General features: G+C 42.0%; 1 protein-coding gene across 1 annotated transcript in view; it reads left to right on the forward strand.

Moving 5' to 3' along the window:
* The first annotated feature begins 2,688 nt into the window (after window positions 1-2,688).
* The window catches only part of LOC137030750 (obscurin-like), a 43,240-nt gene continuing 32,721 nt past the window's right edge, over window positions 2,689-13,207 (forward strand). The window contains exons 1-2 of the mRNA XM_067401186.1: window positions 2,689-2,788; window positions 7,087-7,131. Coding sequence (XP_067257287.1) covers window positions 2,761-2,788; window positions 7,087-7,131 — 73 coding nt within the window. The 5' untranslated portion in view covers window positions 2,689-2,760. The remainder of the gene's footprint in view (window positions 2,789-7,086; window positions 7,132-13,207) is intronic.

Raw genomic sequence — 13,207 nt, forward strand, 5'->3', positions numbered from 1 at the left:
TATGGTACTATATGCATAATATATTGCAGATATATTTACTCATGCATCATAAACACATATGGTAAAATATATTATGTAACACATTTTTTATATTTAAAAAATTTACATTTCAAATGTTTCATATTTTCAAGTTAGCTAACAAAAGCACACCTGCATGTACTAAAGTTTCTACTAAAGAGACTATCACTGTGCACAGCCACTACACTTAAATAAAGTTATTATAGTCTTAATGATGCTCAGCCAATCATAAACCTTCTTCAACACAGTGGTAACCCCGAAAACTCACACATACCAGAACACCTTTTAAATAATACAACTTTAAACACTAACAGATCTCCCCCTATATCAATATTGAGCAAAACACATAAAATAGCACTTAATTTTAACATTTACTCTGCTTTAACAGTCAGAAGCAAAGCATGCTGGGATCTAGAAGTCTGTATTTTGCAGTATATTCCCATATATTTTTGTTCCGTAAGGGTAGCGAAGACTTTTACATTGAAAAGACTGAATTGTTGTGAACACAGAACAAGACGCAACTGACAAATACCTCAACTAGCCCTGTCAGTCATGGGAAAACACCTTAAATGTTAAAAGGACAAGATGATACATCCGATTTAAACAGATTTTTTATCATGAACATAGGGCTGACCTGAAGGAAAATACTAAATCTTAATGCAGGTAATAAACTCGCTCACTCAATCTCTTTCTCATGAAACTCTTCTACATAATACAGTAAGCTTCAATGAACAATATCAATTGATACAGTTTACGTTGCTAAGAGTGGTTGCTAAGGGTGTTGTGTAGTGATACACAGAACCGTTGGGTGAAGCGGTCATAGTCATGTTTTATCGTGAATAAAAGCTATTGACCAATCAGAATCAAAGACAGTAACTAACTGTCTTATAATGTTTTATAATGACAGATACACTGGATTATTTGTTTATTTTATCAATCCTCCTGTAAAACAAGCTTTAAACAAACAAGCTATTTCAAATGCATCCACTTTATTAGCAGCAAAGAACACAATCGTGCTACTCGACTTTGCAGATCGCTGGTCAACATGAGCATGTATGTTCCAGGGTCTGTTAACACACATTAATTAAACTTTTTAAAAGGTCAGGATGCACTTTTCCAGGGCCCTGTCAACTTTTTCTTTTTAACACAAAAAGTCATAGCTCCATTATGTTAGGGTTAGTAGCTTCCATTACTCCAACCATTTGTTTAGATCCATCTGTTATACTAAGAGCCCTACGGAGGTGCTGGGGAACAGAAACTGTCTTTGACGAGTTCCCAAAATAATAATGACACATTAAGAAAATACAGAAATTGGTGGCTTTTTTTTCAGGCGCACACACTATAAAAAAAATACCAGTAATAAATACATAAAAAAAAACTTGCAGCACTTTACAGTAAAAAACAAAAAACAAAAAAAAAACAGCAACTTCTTAGGTTTTATGAAACTGAACTTACATTTATGGTTTATAAACTATATATTTTATTAACTGATAATGTAGATAATGATGTAGAGCAAGCCTTATACATTAGGTGTCATGTGGTGATTGAATACCCACACTTGCGGTCTTTGCAATTGACCACTTGCCTGCTTATATGACGTATTTCCTGTATTTGGCTCAAGTGCTCAAGTAGGCGTGAAGACCGCAAGTGTGTGTAGAAATTTTGATTACCCGATGGGACACACTTACAGTCTTGCAAAAAAAAATGCAAGTGTTAACAGAGCTTTTTTATTATTATTAATTTCAGTGCTTTGCATTTTAAAATACACTTCTAAATGTCTGTTCAGTGGTCACTATGTAACTAATAGAAAACGCAATATTAAAATTGTGGAGCTTCTTTCAGTGATAAAAAGCAGTTGTAAATGACATACAAAATGCACACAGCCTACCTTTGCATCAATAAAATGTGCAACACTTTATATTTTACTACCAAATTGAGCCCGATCACACAAAAATGCGTATAAATAGTACGAGTGTGTAATCTCGTAGAATATATAAGCCAAAACTCATTTTCGCGTGCATATGATATGCACTTTATGGCGTATCATACATACGAAACCCCCACCCCCATCCTAATCAAGAGCGTGTCATATAAACGCCAGAAAGTGCGTATCATATGCACGCAAAAAACTGCGTACCATAATCATGCCAAAATGAGTTTTGGCGTATATACTCTACGAGATTAAACACTCATATTGATACGCATTCTCATGTGATCGTGTTGACCAAATTATAGCCTATGTAATAAATAATTAATTTAACTTACAATGTTTTCCTTGACATCCCGCGATTTCGGGGCATGTGAGTTCCCGAACATAATGCATGATGGGATACGCTTAACCTCGAATAGCGCTCCGAAGAGGTATTCAAGATAGTGTGATTTTAGTGTATGTTAGGGCACTGCACTTGGGCATTTTTAAGACATGGGTTAGTCTTGCTCACTTACTTCCTGTCGCGTGTACGCAGTCTCAAGTGGCCAAGACAGCTAATGTGGGTATTTGGACAGGGCTATTGTCTATCTGTGGTGTGACTGAACGAACAAAATAACACAGTCACTTCTTTAACTTCTTTAAAATATGATTTTTCAAGATGAACAGAGTTATAACTACTTGAGCACACTAAATTAGTAGCTAAATATCTTAGAATGGATCTCTCTTTTCTTGTCTCCTCCTCCCTCATCACTTCTTTCAAACACAGGAAGTGTCTGTTTTCACACACAGAAAACAGTCGATAATGTGACAGTATGGGGTCCAGTGCATTGCTTCTCATCTGTGAGTATTTGATCATATTTTATAACATCTTCTGTTTAGTTTTTCTCCTTTTTTAATACATTGTCTCAGTTATCTGTGTGATAATGCATGTGAAAATGTTAGCCCTGTATTTGTGTTAATATGAGTTAGTGTTGTGTGTTACTGTATCTTTAAATAAATTCTCCATCAGAGGCTCAGAGAGCTTGAGAACAGCAAAGTTATTTATTTTAATACAACTTTGTTTTCCTGTTCATTTCAATGAACTTTTGCCTAAAACAAAGAAATTAACTTTTATTTCAATATCCTTTTAGAAAAGGTCACCCCGAAATAATAATAATAATAAAAAATGTTTTTGGCATTTGGAACTTTATTTAATATGCATATTGCACATATTATTACAAGAAAGAGCTCACAAATGTTTTAATATTTGTACAGTGTACTGAACATCACTGCTTATTGCTTAGATTAAATCGAAGATGCAGTTTGTGTTTGTTCCTGCAGACAGCATACATTTTCTCCATCACTTTGATCGCACCATTTGCCGTTTACTTTTATGATATCAAAAAGTTCATTCAGGGCATCATATTTCCCCTCCTGACACATTCATCATTAATCTTCAGCACCTTAAAAAGCTTTGTTTATATCACTTGATCCGACATTCAATTTATTCTTCCATAATTGTTATTTATTCTTTCTTTTTTTCCATTGATTTCTGGAAACTGGAACTGTCCAATAATTTGTATTTGGAGTGGCATTCTGCACTTGAAGATTCTTCTAAAGCCACACTTCCTATTCTTTAATGTGATTGCTGAAATCTCATTTGGTCCTTTTTGGTGCTCATAAAGCTTTCTCTCTCTCTCTCTCTCTCTCTCTCTCTCAAATATATACATCTCTGTAAAACCCAAATATAGAAAAAAAAAAAAAAAACTCAGATATTGTTTTAGGAGGCCTCTGATGTAGAAATTAAAGATTTTTCAGATTTTTTACTTTTTAGTAAGTTTTTAGGGAATATTTGTGCTCACTTTGTCTGAACAGATATACAGAGCATTTAAGCATTAATTTGCAGGGTTGATTGCTTACATAGCCCCATAACAGTATATATCATGAGTAATAATCACACAACAATCATATTTTTTATGAATAAGCATTTATTAATAAAAATATTGGAAAAATTTGTATTTATAAAACTTTTTCTTCTATCACTTTCAATGTGGTTTGAATGAAGTCTGTGTTTTGCATTTTTAGTCCCTAATACAGTTCTTTTCATCTGAGAAGCACATGCGAACATTGCACTTGCTACACAGTGTATTTGTGTTTCCGTTATTGCAGTGTCTGCAGCGTCCTCTCTTCGTCTTTACTGTGAAATGTGCAATCATGTATTTGCGTACATCCAGTGAGTGGATGGTGGTCCGATGACATCTTGGCATTCTGAAATGGAAAATGTAAAAAAATAAATAGGTGAATAATACATATGGGTCTTATACTGTAGTAGATAAATTGAAAGAATAGACAGGGTGGTAGTCCATGTGTCGAGGGTAGAGATCTAAGTATTATCCCTCAAAGTATTATAATTTCAATGCAAATGCTAATGAAATTCCACTACTACATTCAAACAATTCTCTCTGGCTGGCCTATTATGCCCTCTACTTATCATACTAAATGCATGCATCCCCCCTGAGCACTTACAGGTTCATGTTCAAGACCATTCACACCTGTCCCAGAACAATGCAACAGATATCCCCCAAAAACATTCAGAGCTCCTAATGCTATAAACTGCTACTAAGGCAACACTCATAAATAAAATTTAAATGTCATTGATTTATGATACAGGAAATATTTTATTTGAAAAAAGGTCAAAAAGTTTTATCACACAATCAGCTTTTCTAACACTTTTCATTCTCATGCCCTTCTTAAAACGATTTTCAAAAAGTATTTGGCCACTTATTTTCATATGGACATTTATCAAACCAAGTGGCATCTACCAAGAAATGATGCTCAAGCGTTTCTTCTCTTTTCTAAAACACTTTTCAGTTATTTTTAACCACTTGGTCTGAACTTCATTTTTAGTGGTTGTATGAAGTCAGTTGAGATGGGTGTCAAACAGAATAACCACAGGTTTCATGTTCCACCAATGCTTGACAGTCAGACTTTTGCCTTCATATTAAACATATTTGTTCATTGATATTTTGCAAAGCTAATCAACTATTTTGAGAAATGTCTTGATTGAAAACTGTTTGTGCTACATTTATTTAAATGTTACTTGTTTTGACACATTGCAAATATATTGATACATTTTTAAATGTGTTTTAAGATATTTTTCACACCTAGTTTATTTGAGCGCTCTAAGTGCTCTCGCCTTGCTTAGAAATAATTTATATGTCAACACAAATGTTTGAGCACCCCAAGCAATCAACACCCACATTCAAATAATGTGGTCTGAATATGGTTTGTTTTTGTGTCATTTTAGGGGGAACTGAGATTATCTATTGTGTTGACGTATGAATTATTTCTAACCGAGGTGAGAGCACTTGAAGCGCTCAAATAAACTAGATGTGTTACGAACTGTACCAACAAATATTTGATCGTAACGCAGAGAGTGTCACTTGGTAACGTGTGTTGCCCGGAGTCCCGTCTCCTGCTCCCACAAACACACCACAGCGTCACAGGTTGAACCAGAGAGGAAATGTTTATTTCTTAAATTAAGGTTAAGTACTCTTAGATGTAGGGAAAAAAAGGTGGCTTGGAGTCAGTGGGTTTTGGTCGGCCAAAACAATAAACAAAAGAGGTTTTTTTTTTTAGGTGCCTAATTTTAGAGGTCTTCCCTGGAAAAAGATAACAAAAAAAAAAAAAAACACATAAGTCTTACCTCCCTTCTTAACAGTAAACAGGAGAAAAGGGTAATTAAAGAAAAGGGCCTCCCACTTCTTACAAACAGTCCGCTTTAAAAGGGAAAAAGGGCAACTGAACATTTACCGGCCTATCGCTAACAACTTGTGCTCCACGCGAGGAGGTTTTAAAGGCTAATCCAGCAATGACACCCACACTTGGCTAGAAGCACGCTCACATGCGTGTAACAATGCCGAGGAAGCAGGACAGAGAACTCGTTGAGCCGACTTCCCTCAAAGCTTATATCCACAGCAGATGAATTTCAGCTCTGCCCACGAAAGCAGCTGCACCTGCTCCAACTTTGCTCCACACAATATATGAGTAAAACTCAATAGTGACGTTCAGACACATAAAAGGTGTGAAAATGATCTTAGGCCACATTTAAAAATATATAATTAAATCTGCAATATATTGAAGTTCACTGTTGTGATTCGACTGAGTCCTTTTTTTAAGTCCAACATTGTGAACATCAAAAGCATTGAGGTCACTTGCAGCTGCTTCTCTTTCTGGATCACTTTACTGAACTGGGTTTGATTCATTTAATCTGTGCTGTATAAAAAACACTCTCCCCCAGTTTCATAGACAAGGCTTAACATTGTCCCATGCAGTCTAAAATGCATGTTTGAGCTGTTTGAACTAAAAGCAACTTGACATATCCTAAAAATATGTCATTGTTTTGTCTCAAGATGCATATGTGATTTTCTAAGGCACGTTTATAAAAGTTACTTAAATGTCCTAATTGAAATAAGGGCTAATCCTGGCTTAATCTAAGCTCTGTCTGTGAAACCAGTGTCTAAGTGTCCAAATACTTTTTGCAGCCACTGTAAAAAATTAATTTGATGGTGTCAAAGTCAAACAGGAAGTGATGTTGTGTGTCTCAAACACTTTGACCTAATTTGGTTTTGACTTCTGTAGCTTGTTTTGTTCCAGTGAAGAACCGAGTGTGTGAAATGTTAATCACATTAATATACATTTTTATAGTATCTTTCATTATATAAAATTGAAAAATAGAAATAGAAAAGCAAAATATAAGAAGAGGGAGCAAAACACATAAACTTCAGAAACAAACAAAACAAGCGAAGGACTACATTGCAGAAGCACTACTGAAAACCACAGTCTGACATTACATTATTGATGAGAATAACATCATATATTGAATGTTGTGAAGCTCAGTGGTTCAAACTGCTTCTCTGTTGTTGAGCATCAGTGAATCATCAGTGAATCGACTCTCTTATCAGTTCACGAGTCCTGTGACGTCATTGTGCGTGATGATGTTAAATGCTAGAGAATATATCAGTTCTCACCTGATGAGCATCAGAACAGAAAAACACTTTCGGTTCATGTAGAATAAACTCTAGACATGTTTCAGTGTGTGATTTGCATTGTGTTGAATGAATGGAAGTGCTTCATATCTGTGTTTCTTCTGCTTTTAGTGCTGATGTCCCTCATCCACTTTGGATTCAATCAAGATGCTGAAGGTACTGTGCAGTACTACAGTAAATTATATCTTTTAAACTAATGTGAATTGTGTTGTAGTTGTTTATTTGTCTACATGGATACATCAAGATCCCACAATTGTTCTCCCTCTTTGCAATTGTTCATGTCTATGTTTTACACATTTCACAGATTCATCTGACTGTGGTTCCTTATGCTGCAAAAACATTACAGAAATCTGATATTTATTCAATCAATCAAACAGTCTTGAAGTTGTAAAGTAGTTCAGTCAGACATTGATTTCAAAAGATCATAATCCACTATATAAAACAGAAATGAGTTTTGCAGTGAGAGATTTGCTCAAGTCTCTGAGGTGCTGCAGTGTAATGTTCACTGTAATCAATATGTATCATTAAGATCTTGTGCACCAACTATGCTTAGCTTTATTCATTCAGTATGGTTTGGTTTGAAGGGCTGGGAGAGATAAAGGCTTGAGAACAGACAGCTAGAAGTTCCCAATTTCTTTTCAGAACTTTTAAAACTTTTAGAACGGTTATAATCACAGCTGAGAATAGAAAAGGGCTTGAGTGAGAGAGTTCAATACAGATGAGTTTTGTACTGAAGTAAGAGAGAATGACATGACTTACAGATAATTAGTGTTGTAGTCAAAACGGTGACACTTTAGAATACTGATCCTTCATTAATGAATAACTACACAGGAACAAATGAGTAATGCATTATTAACACTCTAGTAACTACTATTAACTAACAAGTAACTCTAACTCTATTAATTAGTAAGTAATAGTGCTCAGTTAATGGTGGTAGTTCACTATTAGCTAACTGTGTTTTCATACCTCCCAGAGAAATACTAAGAACTACTATATACATGTTTGTAATTAATGTGAATAATGAATAATGTATAATTAATTCTAAAGTAAAGGCCTTGGTAACCCACTAGTAATGACTGAAGTGTTACCAAATACTTAAGAAGTAATTACTAATTATCTGGATCAGTATTCTAAAGTGAAAAGCATGATAACTCTCTAGTAACTAGTGTAGTCATTGTAAACGTTTGAGGTTTTTGTAAAGTATTGGATAGTAATAACTCAAGAGTTACTATATAACTCTAAAATAACTACTTCTTATTTGGATCAGTATTCTAAAGTGAAGATCATGGTAACCCACTAGTAATTAAGTGTTACCAAATATATCATAAGGAATTACTGTACAAAAGTATTACCAAATTAAGTGGTAATACTTCAGTCATTACTAGTGGGTTACCAAGGCCTTTACTTTAGAATTATACATTATGCATCATTCATGTTAATTATGAACATGTATATACATGACAAATTTGTGAATATTTTGAATAAAAAAGGAAAACTGAAATAAAAGCAGACCATCAGTCATACAGCGCTGTGGTGTGTGACATTGTGGTAAGGTTCGTAGTTGTGGGAGGAAAGAGGACAGGGATCGGCTTTTAGCTGCTGACAGTCGCTTTATTCTTTCTCAAAGAGAAAATGTCACACAAAGAACACAACAAAACAAAAGCTCGGTGCAACGCACACTTCAATTCTCCACATCCGAAGACGGGCTTCACTCCAATAGTCCAGACGGCATACACGACTGTCAGCAGGCTCTCTCTCTCTTCCACTCCTGCTTCTCCTGGCGTTTTATCCTGTCTCCACGCCAATTACTGGAACGAGAAACAGGTGTTCGTAATTTGCATCTAACCCGTTCAATCACCGCGCCTCCCCTGACGCTCCCTCCTGTTGCAGAACCCGCTAAACCACGCCCCCCTCGCCACATACCCCCACCGCCCGACTCAGGCCGGGGAGCCGTCCTTAGCCTCTCTCTTGGAGAGCTTGCGGCTAATGTACAGCACCGGCCGCTCCTCACCCTCTATCTCCTGGGACAGGACTGCACCCAGCCCCCTGTCCGACGCATCTGTCTGCAACAAAAAAGGGAGAGAGAAATCAGGGGAATGAAGTAACGGCCCGCCACATAAAGCAGCCTTCACCTGGGTAAAGGCCTGCTGGCACAGCTCCGTCCACTGGACCGTATCTGGTGCATCCTTTTTAGTCAGATCAGTCAACGGGCTGGTGAGGTCCGAATAATTAGGAACAAACCTTCTGTAATATCCCGCCAGCCCGAGGAACTGTCTTACCTCCTTTTTGGTCTTGGGACGCGGACAGGTTGCAACCGCTGCTGTCTTATCAATTTGGGGACGCACCTGTCCATATCCCAAGTGGAAGCCCAGATACCTTACTTCCACGCGCCCAATTGCGCACTTCTTCGGGTTGGCCGTGAGCCCAGCTCCTCTCAGCAATCTCAGTACAGCCATCAAATGCTGCATATGCCGCTGCCAATCATTACTAAAAATAATAATGTCATCCAGATAGGCAGCCGCATACGCAGCATGGGGCCGTAACACTTTATCCATGAGTCGCTGAAAGGTAGCCGGTGCCCCGAACAGCCCGAACGGAAGGGTCACGAATTGGTGTAAACCAAACGGCGTCGTGAAAGCGGTCTTTTCTTTGGATAACGGAGACAAGGGGATCTGCCAATACCCTTTAGTTAAGTCCAGTGTCGAATAAAAGCGAGCTGTACCAAGCCGGTCAAGCAATTCGTCCACACGCGGCATTGGATACGCGTCGAACTTCGACACTGCATTCACCTTGCGATAATCCACGCAGAACCGCACTGAGCCGTCCGTTTTGGGAACCAAAACTATCGGGCTCGCCCAATTACTGCTGGATTCCTCTATTACCCCCATGTCAAGCATTGCCTCTAATTCTGCCTGAACCACTTTTTTCTTGTGTTCAGGTAACCTATACGGCCGGCTGCGAATCACCACGCCCGGCTCGGTCTCGATGTGGTGCTGAATGAGGTCCGTACGGCCCGGTACGGGAGAGAACACGTCGGCAAACTCAGCCTGTAATTTAGAAACATCAGTGAGCTGTGAGGGCGAAAGGTGATCTCCCCCTGGGGCCAGAGCGAGGGATTGTTTTTTTACATTCGCCTCTGGCCCAAGATCATCCTCTCCGCTAATCACCGTTGCCAGCATCACTGATTCCGCCTCACTCCACTTTTTCAGGAGGTTGAGGTGATAAATCTGACGTGCCCCTCTCCTATCGGACCGTATTACCTCATAATCGAGATCACCAACTCGCCGTGTGACCTCAAATGGTCCTTGCCACTTCGCCAGTAATTTTGATCTTGACGTGGGAAGTAATACAAGCACTTTCTCTCCCGGTGCAAATTTACGTAGATTCGTTCCCCTGTCATACAACCGGCACTGTCTGCCCTGGGCTTGTAACAAATTCTCCATAGATAGCCGCCCCAAAGTGTGGAGTTTTGTTCTCAAGTCCAGCACATACTGAATTTCATTTTTTGATTGAGACGGTCCGTCCTCCCAAGATTCTCTTAGGACATCCAGGACCCCACGGGGGTGGCGCCCAAAGAGAAGCTCAAAGGGGGAAAACCCCGTGGAGGCTTGCGGGACCTCTCGCACAGCGAACAACAGGGGTTCCAACCATTTATCCCAATTTTTGGCGTCTTCTTGAACGAACTTACGAATCATGGATTTAAGCGTGCGATTAAAACGTTCGACCAACCCGTCCGCTTGTGGGTGAAAGACGCTGGTTCGAATCGATTTAATGCCCAACAATTCGTACAGTTCGCGTAACGTACGTGACATAAACGCCGTGCCTTGGTCAGTGAGGATTTCTTTCGGAATCCCCACCCGGGAGATTAAACTGAAGAGGGCGTCCGCAACACTCTTAGCGGAAATGTTGCGGAGAGCCACTGCTTCTGGATATCGGGTTGCATAGTCCACAATGACTAGAGCAAACCGATGTCCTCTCGCTGATCGCTCTAATGGCCCGATGAGGTCCATACCAATTTGTTCGAAGGGGACCTGCATTAATGGAAGGGGGCGCAAAGGCGCTTTTGGAGTGGCCGGCGGATTTACCAGCTGACATTCACGACAAGACGCACACCACCTGCGCACGTTCTCGTGAATGCCCGGCCAAAAGAATCGGGTCATGAGGCGATTTAGTGTCGCTGTTTGTCCTAAGTGTCCAGCCATTGGGTTAGAGTGAGCCGCATGGAAAAGCATTTCCCTGCGGCTCTTTGGTACTAACAACTGGGTTGTATCTTGTTTTGATTGAGCGTCTTGGGTCACTCGATACAACCTATCTTTAATAATCGCAAAATAGGGGTAAGTCAGTGGTCGTCCAGGCTGGAGAGACTGACCGTCGATCATGCTGACCCTCTCAAACGCATTTTTCAGCGTGTCATCGTGAGACTGCTCCAGGGGAAAATCATCACGGTCCGAGAGAATCAGTCTCCCGATTCCGCTCGGTTCCCCTGAAGCAGTCACCACTGGTCCCTGATCAGTCTCCCCCGCCTGCACTCGCACTTCCTTCCCCCGCGAACATCTCTTCCAAGAGGCACCCGAACATAAATGTCCCAATAATTTATTAAACGCGGGCCAATTTGTCCCCAAAATTATCGGGTGCCGGAGGTGGGGATTAACTGCCACCTCTACACTATGCTTTTGACCCCTAAATAGAATCCTGACCGACACCAACGGATAACTCGCGATATCCCCGTGCACACACCGTACCCTAACCATGCGGCCTGTATCCAATGCCCCGGATGAAATCAGGCTTTGATGCACCGAGGTTTGGTTACAACCCGAGTCCACCAAAGCCTGATATGTACCCCCCTTGATACTCACTGGTATCTGGTACTGACCAGCTTGACCGGGGGCAACCTGCAGGTCGTCCGGGACCCGGATCAATGTCCCCACCTCCATCATTGGACACCGGTCTATAAAGTGATCCGGGTCCCCGCAACGCCAGCAGGCCGGCCCAGACCTGCCCGCCGCTCCAGTGGCGGAGAACGGGCCGGATGATTGGCGTGGAGAGAGGGGAGAAGCAGGTGCGGGGTCCGGTCCGGCGGTGGCCAGACCCGCCCCCCTGGGCGGGGCTCTCGGAGCCACGAACGGCCGGAAATCCGTTCCACCCCGCCCCCGGGGTGGAACACGAGGCGGGCCGGGCGGACGGGACCTAGGAACAGGGACAGGTCGAGAGAGAGAGAGAGAAGGGGGAGAGGGGGAGAGAGAGACAGATGGTAGGGGCTCGCCGACCCCTGGGCACGCCACCAAGTGGTCCTCCGCCAGTTGGATGGCCGAATCCAGCGACGTGGGCCGGTGGCACTGGACCCACTCGGCGGTCTTCCTCGGGAGCCGAGTGGTGAACTGCTCCAGCACCACACGATCGATGATCTGCTCCACGCCACCTCCGTCGGCCATCAGCCATTTGCGGCACGAGTCCCGGAGCTGTTGGGCCAACACGAAGGGCCGGCCCGCTTCCCCCAGCTCCAAAGACCGAAATCGCTGACGATGCTGTTCGGGGGAGCGGCCGACCCGCTGCAGGATGGCCCTCTTCAGGTCGTCGAAGACCAGGAGGTTCTGGATGGGCAGCTGCTGGGCTGCCACCTGCGACTCGCCCGACAGCAGGGGGACGAGCCGCATGGGCCACTGGTCCCGGGGCCAACCGGACACTTCAGCTGACTTCTCAAACAAGTCGAGGAAGGCTTCCGGGTCATCGTGCGGGCCCATCTTCTGGAGTGGCAGCTGGAAGGGGGCAGCAGCTGCCTCGGTGGTTCCCACAGGAACCTCCCGGTCTATCCAGCTCCGGAACCTCTCGCGGTCCTCCTGCTGGCCCTGGATGATGGCCTCGAAGCGGCGCTCCTGGTCGTTGCGAAGATCCACCAGGGCCCGATGTTGTTCTTGGTGAAGGACCGCGAGGGATGCGATGATGTCCGCAAACGGCTTTCCAGCGGCGGGGGCTGCCTGCATGGCGGCGGCTTCCGTCTTTTCCTCCCGGGTTTCGGCACCAGTGTGGTAAGGTTCGTAGTTGTGGGAGGAAAGAGGACAGGGATCGGCTTTTAGCTGCTGACAATCGCTTTATTCTTTCTCAAAGAGAAAATGTCACACAAAGAACACAACAAAACAAAAGCTCGGTGCAACGCACACTTCAATTCTCCACATCCGAAGACGGGCTTCACTCCAATAGTCCAGACGGCATACACGACTGTCAGCAGGCTCTC

Source organism: Chanodichthys erythropterus, chromosome 11 (genome assembly GCF_024489055.1).
Source record: "Chanodichthys erythropterus isolate Z2021 chromosome 11, ASM2448905v1, whole genome shotgun sequence".
In the NCBI taxonomy this organism is placed as follows: Eukaryota; Metazoa; Chordata; class Actinopteri; order Cypriniformes; family Xenocyprididae; genus Chanodichthys; species Chanodichthys erythropterus.